Below are 16,252 nucleotides of genomic sequence, written 5' to 3' on the forward strand. Positions count from 1 at the left end.
ATGAATTTCGGGACTTGTGCCGTCCTTTCTGGCTCGTCTTGTAGATTGTCAAGGTGCATTCATCCGAGATTTAAGAGTTCTGCAGCACGTTCCGTGGTGCATGATGCACCTGACAGAAAAACGCGAGATCGAGAGCGAGCGGAAGAAACAGTAATTCTCCACCGTCGCGGTCGGGGCGCTGACGGCCAATCACACCCTACGTTCCGCAGGGCTCAGCGTGGCAGTTTCTTTCAGAGTAAACCCCAAATAGGAAACGTCTTTTCACAGGACTTGCCACTTCGATCATATCTGCGACGTCTACTTCCAGCTGAGGTATTTCACATTTGATTTTCAATGTTATTTATGTAATATATTTTCAAAGAAAGCAAAGCTGTTTGTAATTTATTTGAGTTATATGACATACAACCACGACAACACGTCAAATTCTTGTAAAATTTCAAACCACCAAGTGCTAACTAGGTAGGAAACAGTAGGTAGCCTCTAGACTCTAGTCTATGCTATAGTATAATATGATTAGTAGGTCCAGCGAGAACTCGATATTTGTATGAGATATTATTTAGCAAGGCATTTGTTGTTGTTTTTTTGTACATGTGCCATTATAAAACATACAAATGAATGGACCAAGCAACCATCATCCATCATCATGTAAAATATTGTCCTCCTTTTACATATAAGCCCAGAGAACTTGCTTTCAGGATGTATATCCATGCTATGTATTTTTTATTAATAAATGGGGAAGCAACTAGATACAAAATGGATTGATTGGAATCGAGTCTACTCTTTTGTCTTAATGTTTATTGCTATATGAAAAATAGCAAAATATGGCTGTTTTCATCAAAGATTCTATTTTGAAGAACGATATGTTTTGAGGCTGGCAAGTTCTTAGATTAAGCCCTATAATGTCAGAAGCTGCATACTCACTGATAACAACACAACAAAGCAACAGAGAAACAAAAAAGCCAGTGACAAGGTGAATTATTACACAAAGCAAGACTTGATAAACATAAAATGATTAAAAACAAGGCAGTTGTAACCTAGAATATGACATATGAAACTAAATGACTCTCTCCCTTCACAGGTTCTTGATGCTATAACACCAGATCTCCATAGGTTCGGCCAGCGTGTTGCGGATGAAATCACTGATCTAGCTCGCCAGTGTGAGGAGAACCCACCACATGTCAAACACTTTGATGCCTGGGGCAATCGAGTGGATGACCTGGTCACCAGCGATGCTTGGAAAAAGCAAAAAGTTTTGTCTGCGGAAGAAGGAATGGTGGCCATCCCTTATGAGAATAAATTTCATGAATGGAGGTACAATATGCAATGATTTACTTGGTTGAAAGTGCTGAGTAAAATTGTTTCTGTTCTTTTTTTTTTTCCAGTGGCTCATTCTTCAGTCGCTGCATTCCAATGTAAGACTTAAATAATGAGGCTGATTTGATAGACCACCATATTTAAACCATGTGAATAGTGAGAAAAGAAATAATCATAGCAAAATAGAGCATGGAAAGTATTGTTTTGAGCATGGTACATCAGTTCAGATAGCTTCTCCTCTGTCATAAGTAAATTATGCTGTGCAGTGGATTGTGAGCTTTGAAAACCACAGGATTTCCTATCTCAAGTTGTTATACATGTTCTTTTCATTTGCATTGTTTTATCCATAATGAATGATTGAACTCTCATGAAACAGAAAGTCAATACTTGGCAGTCTAATGTAATGAATTCTCAGACACCCAAAACAGTTAAAGGTACTAGCCCACATTTGCAAACCCACGAAAATCAAAACTGCATAAAACAGGTCCAATATGACTTCAAGTACAAGTTATAACAGTAACATACCTCACCTGTCGCTCTTTGTCTATACCATTCGATAAAAGAGAGAAAATCATCATTTTAAAATCAATTTTCAAACCGGGTCAACCCGACCCAAAATTGAATTACGAGCGCGGGCTATAGCTACGTACATTGTACATGTAACATGTACGTGGACCGGAGCTAGCGAGCGTTATACGCATGCATACGGATTACGGTGCATTTTCATTTATTTTTATGAAAGTAATGGACTAATTGGAACGAAATTTTGCACAGGTGTTACCAATACTGCAATCATACCCAATCTCCATGCTAACTATGAGACCAATTGCTGCAGGTTTACAAATGTGGGCTAATACCTTTAAGAAAATTCCTGTTGGTGCAATGATATGCACCTTGGCAAATTATTCATGTTTTTTATTACAACACCTGGAGTGATGATGTCCTCCAGTGATAAGCTACAGAGGTTGGTCAAGAATAAATGCAACCCTTGGAACATGGGTAATGATAAAAGGTCAATGTGATTATGCAATACCAAAACATGAGCAGATAACGAATATTCATGGTATTCATACGAAAGTTGGATAACGAGACTCATACCATGAGAAATTGATTTTGTCACCTAAAGTTGAAATAAGAGGAGCTGCTTTGACAAAAATTCTCTCTATCTCTTTGATGTACCTTGTCCATTGAATTTGTAGCTTTAGTTTCAACCACTTATTCAGAAATGGTACTGAATTTTTACTTTAATCCAGTCGACTGTACCAGGCGGCCAAGCTGTTGATGTACTACCCATCCTCAGGCCTCTACTACTGTCCACTAGCCATGACTGATGGAGCTGCTAAACTTCTTATGGTCAGTGTGACGTTATGTATGCTACGAAGCAACCTCTGCAGATCGGCACACGAAAAAACAAGTCCTCAGTCCATAGTTTGAAACGGTGGTTAATGTGCTGTGGTGTGCACGTGTTATTCTCTGTCCTTGCTTGTACAGTTACATCTCAGAATGTACACCTTGCAAATCTTCACTGTGTCGGTACCCTTTAGCTACTCCTTGGTTACATTGTACTCGACCAGTTGCACCTTACAGTTGCACTTTGCACTTGCACCTTACACGTTCAATCTGCAAAATCAAATTAGATATAACAAAAAAAAAATAATAAGCATTTGCACTCCGTCACATATATCATGGATTTGCATGAATGTATGAACAAGTGCTACAGCTGTATAGCACTGTACACCTACCCTGACACTTTGGGTTCATAATCACATCTTACTCCTTACTCTTTGCTTTATAATGATCTCAAATCATTATCAAATTCACCTGACTTTACAACTCTTTCCCTATTTCAGACCTAAATCAACTTCACACTGCCCTGAATTAAAACAATATAAACTATTATCTGACCTATCCTATGCTGTATCAGCATCACAACCAATTAATGCCCTAGGCTTACATCGTGCCTTTCAACTGCACTCAATAGTGTTCTTACACCATATAATCCTGTTAACTTTACAGCCTCACGGTAACGATTCTATACACCAAACTTGTTTAATCAATCAATTTCACTTATTATAATTCCGATACACCCTGTTGTATCTTACATACACTACAATACTAACATTATTCTTCCCTTTACTTTCATTTGCCATATAACAAAACCTTCATTTTCATACTTTGTACGCAATGAACGCAACCTATTGTACACTGTATATTCACACGCTACGTATTGACTGGCACGTAACTAACATACATGCTATAACGTACATATACATGTAAATCGTTCACACTTTTCTACCCAAATTTTCACATTATGCAATTATACTTTTTATCATCTTTACATTCATACATCATTTCAACATTCCTCAACGGAAATCTTGACTTTGTAATACTCACAACATTGGACTTAAGCCGATTAGCGTGAATTTACTTGCAGAAATCACTGTCCACAAACACCCTGGTCTGTGATTTTTGAGGCTGGCAACCAACGCCCCCTATCGACCGAATAAGTCAATCCAGGCAAATCACCGCTTCTGACGTCACTAAAACCAACACATACTTAGAACTTACAGTCAGATTGCATGTTTGTTTTAAATGGTTAACAAGTCACTTATAATACATTCAAGATATTTTTTCTTTTAATTCAGAGCTACACAACCAGCAGCTTCAGTGTACTGATAAAATAACAAGTTGGGTCACAGGTATTATCCCCTTATAATCCTTCCCCTCCTCCTCTTCCTCTTCCTCCTCCTCCTCTTCAATTTATCCATCTCCTCCATCCTTACCCATTCTCCTCTTCCAGAACGAAGCATGGTGTCTTTCAGACTGTTCCAAAGTGTAGATAATTCCTGGAAACCATCTTGACAATGTCCATTATTATTGTAGGATACTAGTACTTGTAAAACATTCATTGTAAAATGTGTTTCGTGAACATATCGTCGCTGGGGTGACAAGACCTCGTATCTCAAAAATGTCAAAAAATCTTTTTTTAGCTTAATGGTCAAATAATGGGTCAAGTGATGTCTTGGCCAAATCCTAACTGTCTTACTCCAAAAATGAAGCCACCATGACATGTCAAAGAGAAGGCTTTCCCATTCACTATAGGGCTTTGGCCGCCATGTTTTTTCGCTCTCCTGAACATTTGATGATTTTGAGATAGGGGGTTTTGTCACCCCAGCGACGATATGTCTTTTTGCTAGTGTCACAATATGACATTATTTGAGCCAGACATTTCAGTTTTAACTGAACTTTTCAGAATTGATTCTTACCCTTCACAGGAAAGGACCGACTCTGAACTCCTCTCTCATGCCTACAGTAATCTGACATCTCGTGATCCTGCCAAGTTTTGGACCTCTGGCCAGTGGATGACAGAGATGAAAGGTGGCTCAGATGTAGGTAAGTGTGTATGCACATCTGATAGATTTGAGACCGCTTGATAAAGGGCTTGATCGATAGATGTATTAGAGAAAGGGGTGGAAGAATAAAAAGAAAATCCATTAAAAAAGAAATATATGTGGGATGACAGAAGATGTCTTTTAACATACAGTTGAACCTCTCGTATCCGGACAAATCGGGACCGGGGCTCATCCGGATAAGGGATTTGGCCGGATACGGGAGACTCAATGCTTTACATATACATACACATGTACTGATGTAGCCCATTATAGTACCACATGTAGTAATGTGTATACTGCAACCTTTTCATTTTTACATTTGGGGATGTTTGGAGATGTTAAAATGTCTGAGGGTAAGCAATATGGAAGGAAATTTGATGTAATGTATGTTGATCATGTTGGAAGTAATATGTAATTCATGTGTGTTTGTGTAGGAGTTTTCAAGGAGTTGGGAATCCCCCTTTCCTCCCGTAATTAAAAAAAAAAAAAAAAAAAAAAAAAAAAAAAAAAAAAATCACGGCGAGATTGCGTCCGTATAATAGAGAGATCCGGATAAAGGGAGGCCGGATGATAGAGGTTCAACTGTATTTGGGTTGTAGGTCAGCTAGGTATATACCCTATATCATAAGATATGATGTTTATGTTCATGCATGCGAGTATGTACAAAAGGGATATGTTTTCAGAGGAATATACTTTATGAACATGTAGACGATTTTTTGTTGGTTGGTTTGTTTGTTTAGCCTGCAGATATGAAAAGTACTTGGAGTCATCTTTTATTGTGGGCTTGCTGTGGGAAGGTAGTCATTACATAGACGGATCTCCCAACCATTCTGAATTTTAAGAAAAGAATCTGAATTTTGACCATTCTCAGCTCTTGTTTCAGTAAGAGTTTCATAGTTTTCTTGATAATTTTACTACACACACCTATGGAAACTACTCTTTCTTTCTTCCTTTTGAGCCAAATCGACCCTACATATCAGTCAGAAAGGTGGGAAGGTCTGCAAAGACTACACTGTCAGAGACATTCTTGGTCTGAACTCCTCTGCCTGAGCAACTAGATGTATATTGTGAAGGTTGATCACATGTTTTGTATACCCCTAATGACATGCCAGCTGGAGGCACTGAGACGCTGGCATATCCACAGCTTGATGGCTCATATCGTCTCCATGGTTACAAGTGGTTCTCCTCAGCTACTGACAGTGACATGGCGATCGCCCTGGCAAGAGTGGTAGATGAGCAAGGCTCCATTACTGAGGTAATTTGCCATGATTGGAAAAGGATTCTTGAACTTTCATAACATGCCATCATTTCTTGTGTAGCTCTACTTTACATTTAATAAGGCACACACAAGCACACACACACAAAAAAAAAACAACAACAAAAAACCTATTTCCTTTGTACATGCATTGATGTGACAGAAAGATGTGTAGGAATCTATGATATGTCATCTTATTTCTTTTCATGCTGTTCCTTTCCAACCTATCTTTCTGACAGGGAACAAAAGGAGTATCGTTATTCTATCTGGAGACCAAGAATGCCAATGGTAAGCTAAATGGAATTGAGATTCAGCAGCTGAAGAACAAACTGGGCACCAGACAACTCCCCACAGCAGAATTACTTCTGGATGGGACCAAAGCATATCGTGTAAATATTTCCCACCATAGTTGTGATATATAATGTGCAGTATGGGTATAACCTTGTACTGCAGGAGTATGACTATAATACAAGTTTCTGTCATATGATCCGAGGTATGTGTATAAAGTCACAAAGGTATACGAAATTGTAGTAGTCTCCTGCCTGTGAAATCACTGCCCCCCCCCCCCTTCTGATTCCAACTTGCAACAACTGACTGTTTTCCTATTACCTGGTACCCCATTATGTTTTCACCCTTTTCTGGTATTTCAGATGAGATCTTGCCAAATTGCCTTTTAATGTGTGTTTGTCCTGTAAGACTCATATCTTGCAGCATTGAACTCTACATTTATCTAACAAATCAATCACCAAACCTCCATGTTGCTTTTATGTGTTACAGACATGATACTGCATGAAAGAAACATTTAAATTGCTGGTTTCAAATAAAAATTTTTAAAAATGTCGTTTCTTTCCTTTGTAAGTAATTTTCAAAAGAGGAACATCATAAGCTCATTGTAAAGTGTAGATAATAACAGGTGGATTTCTCTCATTGTTTGTTGTTGGTGGTGTTGTCTCAGCTCTCAGAGGAAGGACAAGGTATCAAATCCATCGTACCCATGCTGACACTCTCACGCTACCACACAGGGGCCTTTGCTGCCAGCTTGATGAGGAGGTATTTATAGCTGGCCTGTGATTTCATCATGGTGCAGTGTTCATACCCATCCTTGTCAAAAACGTCAATGTCTTTTAGCAGCAAGATAGCTTACAATGGTGATGTATTTGTTTCTAGAAAACCTGTAAAGGGTACCCAGGGCTGCACATTATCCCATTTTTTCTTCTGGTCCAACTCATCTGTCGGACCAGTAGGCACCCAGTATTTCCATTTTGTACTGGTCCATTTCTAAAAATGTTACTGGTCTGACAGTGATTTTTACTGGTCAGGGATTGTCGGACCAGTGCCAGTGTGCAGCGCTGCACACAAATAGCAGAAACTGATGTTGGTGAGAATAGATGAAAGAGGCTGCTACACTTATGCATGCCCTTGAAGAATAGATATGCTTGCCTGATGCCTCCAGAAAAATGAAGATGCTGAAAACAGTCTCAAGAAACAAAAGAAATGGCAAGAGATAGCTCTTTGTCACATTCACAGCTTGGGAGAGAATTCTCTGCCACAAATGTGAATGAAACAGAATCTCTTTATAGGGCCAAGAGGGGTTGCAAAATAGATCCTTTAGCCGTTACATAACCACTGCACTTTATAGTGCACTTTTTATGTGACAGAGAGAAATAGTTTGGATATGGTAGCTTATTAGTGCTATTTGGGTTCATGTGATTCTCATTTAGGATAGTGCACTATGCCAGGGACTATTCCCAGAGAAGAAGGGCCTTTGGAAGGCTGATAGTGGACTGGCCACTTCACATGCAGACTTTGAGCCGGATGGAGGTAGGCGTGGTCTTTGATGAGTGCTCTCAAGTCTCTCCTCTTTTCAATCCTCCTCCTCCTCTCTCTCTCACTTTTGCTCTTTTCCGTGCTTATTTGACGAAAAGTTTTCTGTCAAGCAATTTTGGAAGTCTTATATATTACAGTGTTGTTCTACCTTCTTAAAAAAAAGCAACATTTGCAGTAGCTTAGTTATTTTTGTCTTTTTTTTAATCTTTATTGTGTTTTCAAGTCAAGTAGATCATGTTCTGTAATTGAGCCCTACAAGCCAAGCAATAGCCTATAAAGTTTTTTTTATGCCTCCGCCACGAAGTGGTGCCGGAGGCTTTATGTTTTCGGGTTGTCAGTCCGTCCGTACGTCCGTACGTCCGTATGTACGTCCGTCCGCTTTCGTTTACGCGATAACTTGAGTAATATTTACTGGAATTTTACCAAACTTGGTCCAAGTATGAAGTATGATGGGGCAATTATTTGATTAGATTTTGGGTGAAATCGGCTGAAGGTCAAAGGTCAAAGGTCAAGGTCAAATCATGAAATTGTATCCGTTTACGCGATAACTCAAGACTGGATGGAGCAAATTTCACCAAACTTTGTTGGAGGATGATGTATGATGGGACAATTAGTTGAGTAGATTTTAGTGACATTGGCAAGAGGTCAAAGGTCAAAAGGTCAAGGTCAAATGCTACAAATGTTGCAATTTCCCCCATATCTATGCAATGCCCGAAGGTATTTTCTTGTGGACATGTACTACTGCGTAAAGATTCTCCAGAGAGAGTTTCATGTCATAAGGTCAAAGGTCAAAATGTCAAAGGTTAGGTGAAAATGTTGCAATATTACTTTTCTCTCAAATGCTTCAATGTATCTTCGTGGAACTTGGTACATATGCATGTACTGTCTGGCAGGGATTATCTAGGGAATTTAGGGGTCATGGGTCAATAGTCAGGGGTCAAAGGTCAAGGTCAACTCCTCAAAATTTTACTATTTCCCTCATATACTAGTATATGCAATGCTTGCATTATTAGTTTCAAAACTTAATACATGCATTACCTAATGGAGATTCTCCGGGAAATGTCCAGCCAGAAGGTCAAAGGTTAAGGGGGTCAAAGGCCAGGTTTCAATGCCCCACCCCCCCCCCCCAAAAATAAAAAAAAATCTATTTTGTACCGTCATCACACTCTTTCTTCGTACCTTGGAAATTACTCATTGCATAAACTTTCCCAAAATTCCCCAAATATGTGTACCTGCACTCTTAGAAAATTATAGCAAACCCAGTTCAAGACATTTCTGACAAACCTGTCATTTCAATATTTTGCCAGTTATGTGAAACTGGTATGGATCACACATTGTGAAGACATTGTACTATACGCCTATTGGGAGAATCATGCATTATGGCGGAGGCATCAGTCGCCATAGCGACATTTCTAGTTTTGTTTTTTTTCATCTTGCTATGGTTATTATGTGGGACATTCAGCACTCGTTACATAGCGACAAAGCAAAACCAAAGACATATCCCATTTTTTTATTGTTTGTGATTAGATTGCAAATTTTAAGTTTGTCCAAAATTAGACTGCAATTAGAAAGAGTCTAACTTGATCTCCTTCAAAGGTTGAGTCAAGAGGAGCCCTGGCACTTCTCATGGAGTCTGCTCGCCTCTTGGGAAGGCAGGAGAATGGCCTTGCAACGGAAGAGGATACCAACCTGCTCAGGCTTGCCACACCCATCTTCAAACTGTACACAGGGAAACAGGTGAGGGGGTATGATGCTTTCCTATCTGTTGCCATTGGTGAATTCTGGATGGATGTTGATCTTACAGTGGAAGGCAGAGGTTGCTGTCTGCTAGTCTCTGCCAAGATGCTTACAAAGATCCATTTATTGCCTAGCAACATAAATACTACCTCCAAAGTTTTTGTATGTTTGTGAATAAACAAATTAACATTACCTACCTCCACAAAGATCAATCTTATTTTAAAAGATGTCCCAGATAAAAAAAAAAAAAAAAACAGGTTTGAACATCTTTTATGTTAGATATGGACTAACCTAAGCCTTAATAGATATATGCAAAATTCCACACTTCTCTGGGTATTTGTAGTTCAGACAAGTGAGCTGGGTGTGAAATCACAGAATTTGCAGAAAATCATTGGTACTACGAATTTGTAGACAAATATGTTGATGGGTCTGTTGTCTTAGCTTTGGTCATCATGTGTAAAAATCTTGGAAGTCATTTTTTTTTTTCTACCAGTATTTTTCTTTACTTTAAATAGGTAAATGTAATGTCTCAACTTTATGCTCTACCTAGTTGTCTTCAATAGATTTTCAGAAACTCTATTTTGGCTGATAGATGGGTCCAGTCAACCATTGGGTATATTTTAACTGTATCATAAACTTTGGAATGCTGTTCTCCTTCCATGTCCAATCCGCACTCAAGGCTGTTAGTGTGTGTTCTGAAGGACTAGAGAGCTTTGGGGGCCAGGGCTACATCGAGGATACAGGCTTGCCTGTCTTCCTCCGAGATGCTCAGGTAAGTTGGATACCATTTTATAGTTATCTTCAAACTTCTCCCTATGGTTTTAGATGTATGATATCTGCTCTCATACAGCTGTACTTTGAATCAAATGGGAATATCAAATTGCATTATAAATATGGATCTTGATAAAGTAATCAGATACAGATCAACAGATCAGTGATGGTTAGTAGCAAAGAAAATATGAGAACTATGAAACTTAACAGTTTAACATGTTTTCTGCCTCACATGCATGTCATAATTAAATTTGAAAACAAAGCAGGGTTTTTCTTTAAACTTTCAAGAAACAATGAGAAGTTCCCAAGTAATCATGTTGAACCTTTCTACTGCTTTGAAGCTGAAATACTGGAAATGCCAGAGAGATAGTTTTTATGAATAACTATAATTTGCTGGTGTGAGTTGCTGTTTGTGGCTGCAAGTACCATGAAGTTTCTTCTCTCTGTACATACTGTCATTTAGGTGCTACCAATCTGGGAAGGAACCACAAATATCCTATCCCTGGATGTCTTGAGGTCAATTCTCAAGAGCAAAGGTCAAACCATGGAGACATTTGTCAGTCAGGTCCAGACACGCATCGCCCCATATATGGATGCTGCCAATCAGGACCTCCGTGCAACGGTTGATGCCATTGGACAAGCCTGTCATGCCCTCCAGGGATTTTTGTCAGAATCGGCCACTCAGGATGAAGCTTACATGAATGTTGCTGCCAGAGACTTTGCCTTCAGTATCAGCAGAATTTACATTGGTCTGTTACTGCTGGAGCAAGCTGGATGGGAACATGCCACAGAAGAGGATGTTGCTGTCGCAAGGAGGTAAATTTGGCTTATCAGCAGCAATGCATCATGGCACACCAATGGCAGCCAATATGGCCATTTCTGTCTCTATCAAAGTATCCTGTAACAATGTATATCAATGCACAGTTATTGTAATTGTTAACCTCATTTTTGCATTACCTTGTTGCACCCAGTCATAAATCAAAGTAGAAGCTTGGTAAGAGTACTCTGCTATTCGTTACTTTTTTATCTTTGGTTTTTGTTATTGCATGGGTATAAGCAATGATGGTAGTGTTGATAATTTCAGTGTTACAGTCAGTGGAGGTATGAATGAATATACCTGGTATTTTTTTAAAGCAAAAGTCCGATGGTTGGGCACCTAGTGTTACCTAGAGACTGATCGCTGTAGTGTTTTACTGAATTCACTGAATGAAAGGTTTCAGCGTTCTTCACACTGAACTCCAAGGCCTATCGGAGAGGTCTGTATGGTTGAAATTAAGGACTGTCAAATAGCTTTTTTAATGTTTGCTCTTTCATGGAGTGGAAATGGTTCCTAACCTTTCGAGATCGTGTTGTCCGTAAGGTCTCATTTTCCACCCCAGCACCCTCACCCCTCCAGAAAACACTCCTTGCCATTTCCCATGTTTTGTACCCCTAGTACTTTTTTTTTTTCCAGAGATTCTAAACTAATGTAAGCAGCATTGTGGTATTCTGAGGACAGAAAAGGCATACACTTGGTGAAAGAGCCCCCAGTATTTTCATCTTTCCTACAATAGATATGTGTTGTAATATCATCTAGGAAAAAGCAGTATTGGAGTATTTTCAACGAAACCTGCACAGTGCAGTCCTTTTTTAAGAAAACAAACAAACAAACAAAATATTACCAGAGATTTTACTGCTAAGAAGTAACAGTTGGCATATCTGTCTTTTGCAATACTAATTTTCTTGTTCATTACCAATGAGATGATTTATTCTGAGTAACCCACAACACCCTCAACAAACCCAGGAAGAAGTTGCCCAGAACCTTCTTTGATGGAACTGATGTGATTGTTATTCTCTTTTTGTATCCACAGGTGGTGTCTCCAGGACCTGTGTCCAGTGTCCACTCATCATGAGAGAGGAATCTACTCCAGGGACTCCTGTCTCCTGGACTACAGGACTGTCATGGCGGGATTCCCTGAACAGTGAAATTTCCTGGACAGTGAAGAGTATGATACTCTACGCAGAGATGCCAACCTCTCAGACCTCAAATCAGTAATGCTAAAGCTAAAAAGCAGTAATTTGAAGTCAAAATCAGTAATGCTGTGCACAATGCCATTTACAAAAATGACAAGCATCTCTCACACACATGCGCAGTAGCAAAGTTAACAATTGCATTACCTTTGTTCATTACTGTGCCATGAAAAAGTTTTCTTCATGTTAATTGTAATGGAAGTATTTTTGCATACATTCCATCAGATTTATGAGCATATTCAAATATATTTACATAGAAATGTTATTCCAATGCTAAAGGGAACATTCTCAGTACACTTTAACGCTTCTGCTGTAGCAGGCCCAAATATGGTCCACCGGGTAGTAACACGCTGAGACGACAAGCACATATATGGCCCACAAAACAAACATATATCGTAAAGCCGTGAAAAAAAGGTAGTGTTTTCATCTTCAAATTATGTGCCTCGATTTTTCACAAATCTCTTCCATATTACATCAAATGACAGATGAAATATTACTGTGTATGTATTGTGTTAAAACATTTTCATGATTTTCACAATGAAAAAAAAAAATGAAATCATTACCAACACTGGATCACTTCAAACAAAACTTGAAGACCTACTTATTTTGATGTCCCTATATGAGCACTGGACTTGCACTGTCGCTGCCTTGTAATTTGTATATTTTATCTCCTATGGTGACCAGGGATGACACCTCATAGCGCTTTGTATCCAGTGAAAAAGGCTCTAAAAATGTCTATTATTATTATTATTAGTAGTAGTAGTAGTAGTATTAAGAGAGATACAAAACCTTTAAAGGTAAGTGAGAGTAGTTAGAGTGAAAATTCCTGTGTCATTAAAATGAGTTGTATGTACCTTGATTTGTTCATCAATTGTATTGAACGAGATTGCAGTCTGAATTTGCACCATAGCATGTTATTTAGCGTAGTTATATAGCAAAAATAAAAACAAAGAAATACATAGGAGGAAACTGTCATTACTAATGACACTTTCCTCAAAATCGCCAATAAACTCCAATACCTTGAATTTTCAAGCCAACTCACTCTTACTAGGTCACTCAGGTGATCAGATGCAGCCATTGGAATATTGTGTTCGATAAGAAAATTAGCCATTAGAGTCTCGGCTCTAATTACAGAGTAATCAGTTCTGTGTTGAAAATACTGCCCAATGTCACGGCTACTCCCAGTACGTTCGGCCATTTCAACGTTTTTCTTTCTATGGGCTTGGATATCGTATGCTCCCCTGTGGGAAATGCTGAAGTCGCATGAACACACTTGACACCTCGCGGTAAAATCATCCTTTCGTGATCGAATGATGCATTGCCATTTCGCAGAGTATTCTGAACGGAAATGTTGCCTTATTTTGGCAGATTTTCCACTCGAAGTCGATGCCATTTACTTTTCAACGATGTCCTTTCCAACATTGAAGTCTTTGTATCCGTGGTACTGCAGATCGAAATGGTCCTGAAATGATGGATGTGCTGTTATGTTGCACACATGTACACTACCTAGGAGCTGCCGCATAAAAACACAACGTCACATACACATTACACATTGGTCGGGTATCACAGTGGCAGCATGGAGCTGCAAGAGCACTGTGCTATGAAGGACAGTATGCACATCGTGCGAGCCTACTGTACTGGGCCATGCTGTTGTTCGTGCCCGCACATTTGGTCACATGACTGTGTGGGTCGCATTGCTGGGTACAAAATGATATCCACTGTTTTATTTCGGATCCTAAGTCGAGAGGTGGCTTAACAACAATCGATGATTGTTATGCACGATAGTACATAATGCACACCAAACACACACAACATGTTGTAAGCTACACACACTATGGAAAAAAAAAACAAACCCCATAATAATTACGGAAAAATTGTAATGGTTGGCATCTCTGTCTACGTAAATCCAATCTCACAGTTGCTCATCTTTGTACTGGTCTTAATTGCAACCAAGGAGCTGTGTTTGAATCTCCTTGTTGCAACAAGTGCTCGTGTGTAATCACTGATGACTGTACGCTCTGGGAACAATGAAATCAGGTATTCCGTATACAATGTATGACGTCAGGAGATCTGCAGCAGAGTACTCCAGTAGCTGATTAACAATGTTGAGAAGATTTAACAAAATTCTTGTTTTTCTGTCTTTTGCGGAAGAGAAGAATAACTCATCTGGCTGCACTGTGTTTGTCGATACAATTAGATGAAAAAATGAAATGTTGAAATTTAATGAACGTTTCATAAGTGAGGGAGGTTAGAGAAATGCTTAAGCAAAAAAAAAAAAAAAAAAGTTTCATTCTAATTGACTTTGATATTACTTTAGTTATCCATGGATTCCTTGCCCCTTTCTGCTTTACAAAACATTTGAAAATAGGAGCATGCTCATTACTAGTGGTTCCAAAACTTTGTAGAAAGGTATCATGAACATTATTTACATTGGTTCCGTTTTCAATATTGTGCCAGTCTTGAGCAGAAAGCTCCTCACAAAAGGTGACTTTATTACAATATCTATAATTTCTTTTAAATATCTTCTGTTTGTAACTTTGCTTTTTCCATTCATCCTCAAATATAGCATAGATTGGAAAGTGATCTGAAATATCAGTATCTATTTTACCAGAATGAACACATTTTGAACAAAAGTTTGTGTATACATGAGCAATCAAAGAACTTGATAAGTCACTAGCCCTTGTCGGAGCCTCAATAAGTTGTTAAAATTGCATACACTGTAAAGCTGTAATAAAATCATCTTTACTGCAGCAGGGACCCCTGCGTAAGTGCAACAAAACTTGATAAAACAATTTTTCCCTGTGTTGTTTCCACCGCTTGATCGGAACCATAAGCCACTTTATCGGGACAAATTCTGGCTGAAACAACAGGAGGTTGCTGATTCAGTGATCTGTCGGGGCTCGATTCTAAGAGGTCTTGGCTTTTCCCACTTGCTAACTAGGGTTTGTAATCACTGAGTACAGTGAAGCTTTGCGCACCTTGAACATACATGTCAATGTGTTCACATGCTCATACGACGTCAGGGTTTCTCTTTCTGTTTGGCTTTACCAAGTCTCCAAACTCCTAAGAGTCTGGCTTGCATAAGCCACAGCCCTGGTATTCTGGGCAAGAATGGCACCCAGACTGACTGGGCTAGTATCAGTCAAGATTTCAGTTGCATACTTCATCGATGGATCTTCCAAGCACCATTCGAGGCTTTCCTGTCTTCTTTAATACCAGTTTCTTGCACGGTACAGAGTGGGCCACTTGCTCATAGAAATTCTTAACCAAGTCAACAGTTTCTTGTGACACATGCTTTCTTCCTGTCTTTTTCTTTGAGCCTTTGGTTATGGCTTTCCTATATATACCCAATTGCTTGCTTGCATAACGTTGCAGGCGTGTCTTCTTCAAGTCTTCTAAAGCTGCTGTCATGAATTTCTTTCTTCCTTTTATTTTAGCTTCTTTGGTGACAATGTTTGTGATTTCCATTTCCATATACTGCTGCTTCCCGTCATTGATCACACCGGCATTCTTTAGAGCAACTTGTTTCCGTGGGGATGTCTTAGAAATCATGTCCACAACAACTTCTGCGTACTTTGTACTATCTGATGGCAAAAGCTGCTTCACTCGAGATAGACGTTTCCTTCTTGCTGAAGAATGCAATTTGGTCAACTCCAAATTCACACTTTCTCCCGTTAACTGTGAGTCTTGGAGTCAAGTTACTACACTTATTGCACATTCTCCTGGTGGTAAAACACATAACAGACTGACGGGCCTTTCCTCCAGGACCCCTTTCTCTTACGATAGCACGAGAAGATGGATTTGGGGGGGGGGGGGGATTTCGACCCCCACCTCTTTGGTTAGTGTGCACATCTTCGTTGATCATCACATCTTCGGCCTCCTCTCCCTCTCCACCCACGGGAAGGCTGGTAATCTGCAGGTTCTCCCTCCGCATGTGTTGGTTGAG

General features: G+C 39.3%; 1 protein-coding gene across 1 annotated transcript; it reads left to right on the forward strand.

Annotated features, from left to right (window-relative positions):
* On the forward strand, positions 1-12,261 carry LOC140227684 (acyl-CoA dehydrogenase family member 11-like). Its single transcript, XM_072308098.1, has 12 exons — positions 1-312; positions 1,079-1,311; positions 2,568-2,667; positions 4,590-4,707; positions 5,819-5,961; positions 6,201-6,350; positions 6,917-7,011; positions 7,683-7,782; positions 9,385-9,525; positions 10,205-10,297; positions 10,760-11,112; positions 12,147-12,261. Exons 1-12 carry the CDS (start codon positions 1-3, stop codon positions 12,259-12,261), a joined length of 1,953 nt encoding a protein of 650 aa, XP_072164199.1.
* The last annotated feature ends 3,991 nt before the right edge of the window (positions 12,262-16,252 follow it).

This window comes from Diadema setosum, chromosome 4 (genome assembly GCF_964275005.1).
Source record: "Diadema setosum chromosome 4, eeDiaSeto1, whole genome shotgun sequence".
NCBI classification, from domain to species: Eukaryota; Metazoa; Echinodermata; class Echinoidea; order Diadematoida; family Diadematidae; genus Diadema; species Diadema setosum.

What these genes read in the sequence shown, in the direction of transcription:
- LOC140227684 (XM_072308098.1), top strand. Translation starts at nt 1, where the DNA reads ATGAATTTCGGGACTTGTGCCGTCCTTTCTGGCTCGTCTTGTAGATTG. An exon ending in GACGTCTACTTCCAGCTGAG is followed by an intron (nt 313 to 1,078) that starts GTATTTCACATT and finishes CTCCCTTCACAG; the next exon opens with GTTCTTGATGCTATAACACC. An exon ending in AGCAAGGCTCCATTACTGAG is followed by an intron (nt 5,962 to 6,200) that starts GTAATTTGCCAT and finishes TCTTTCTGACAG; the next exon opens with GGAACAAAAGGAGTATCGTT.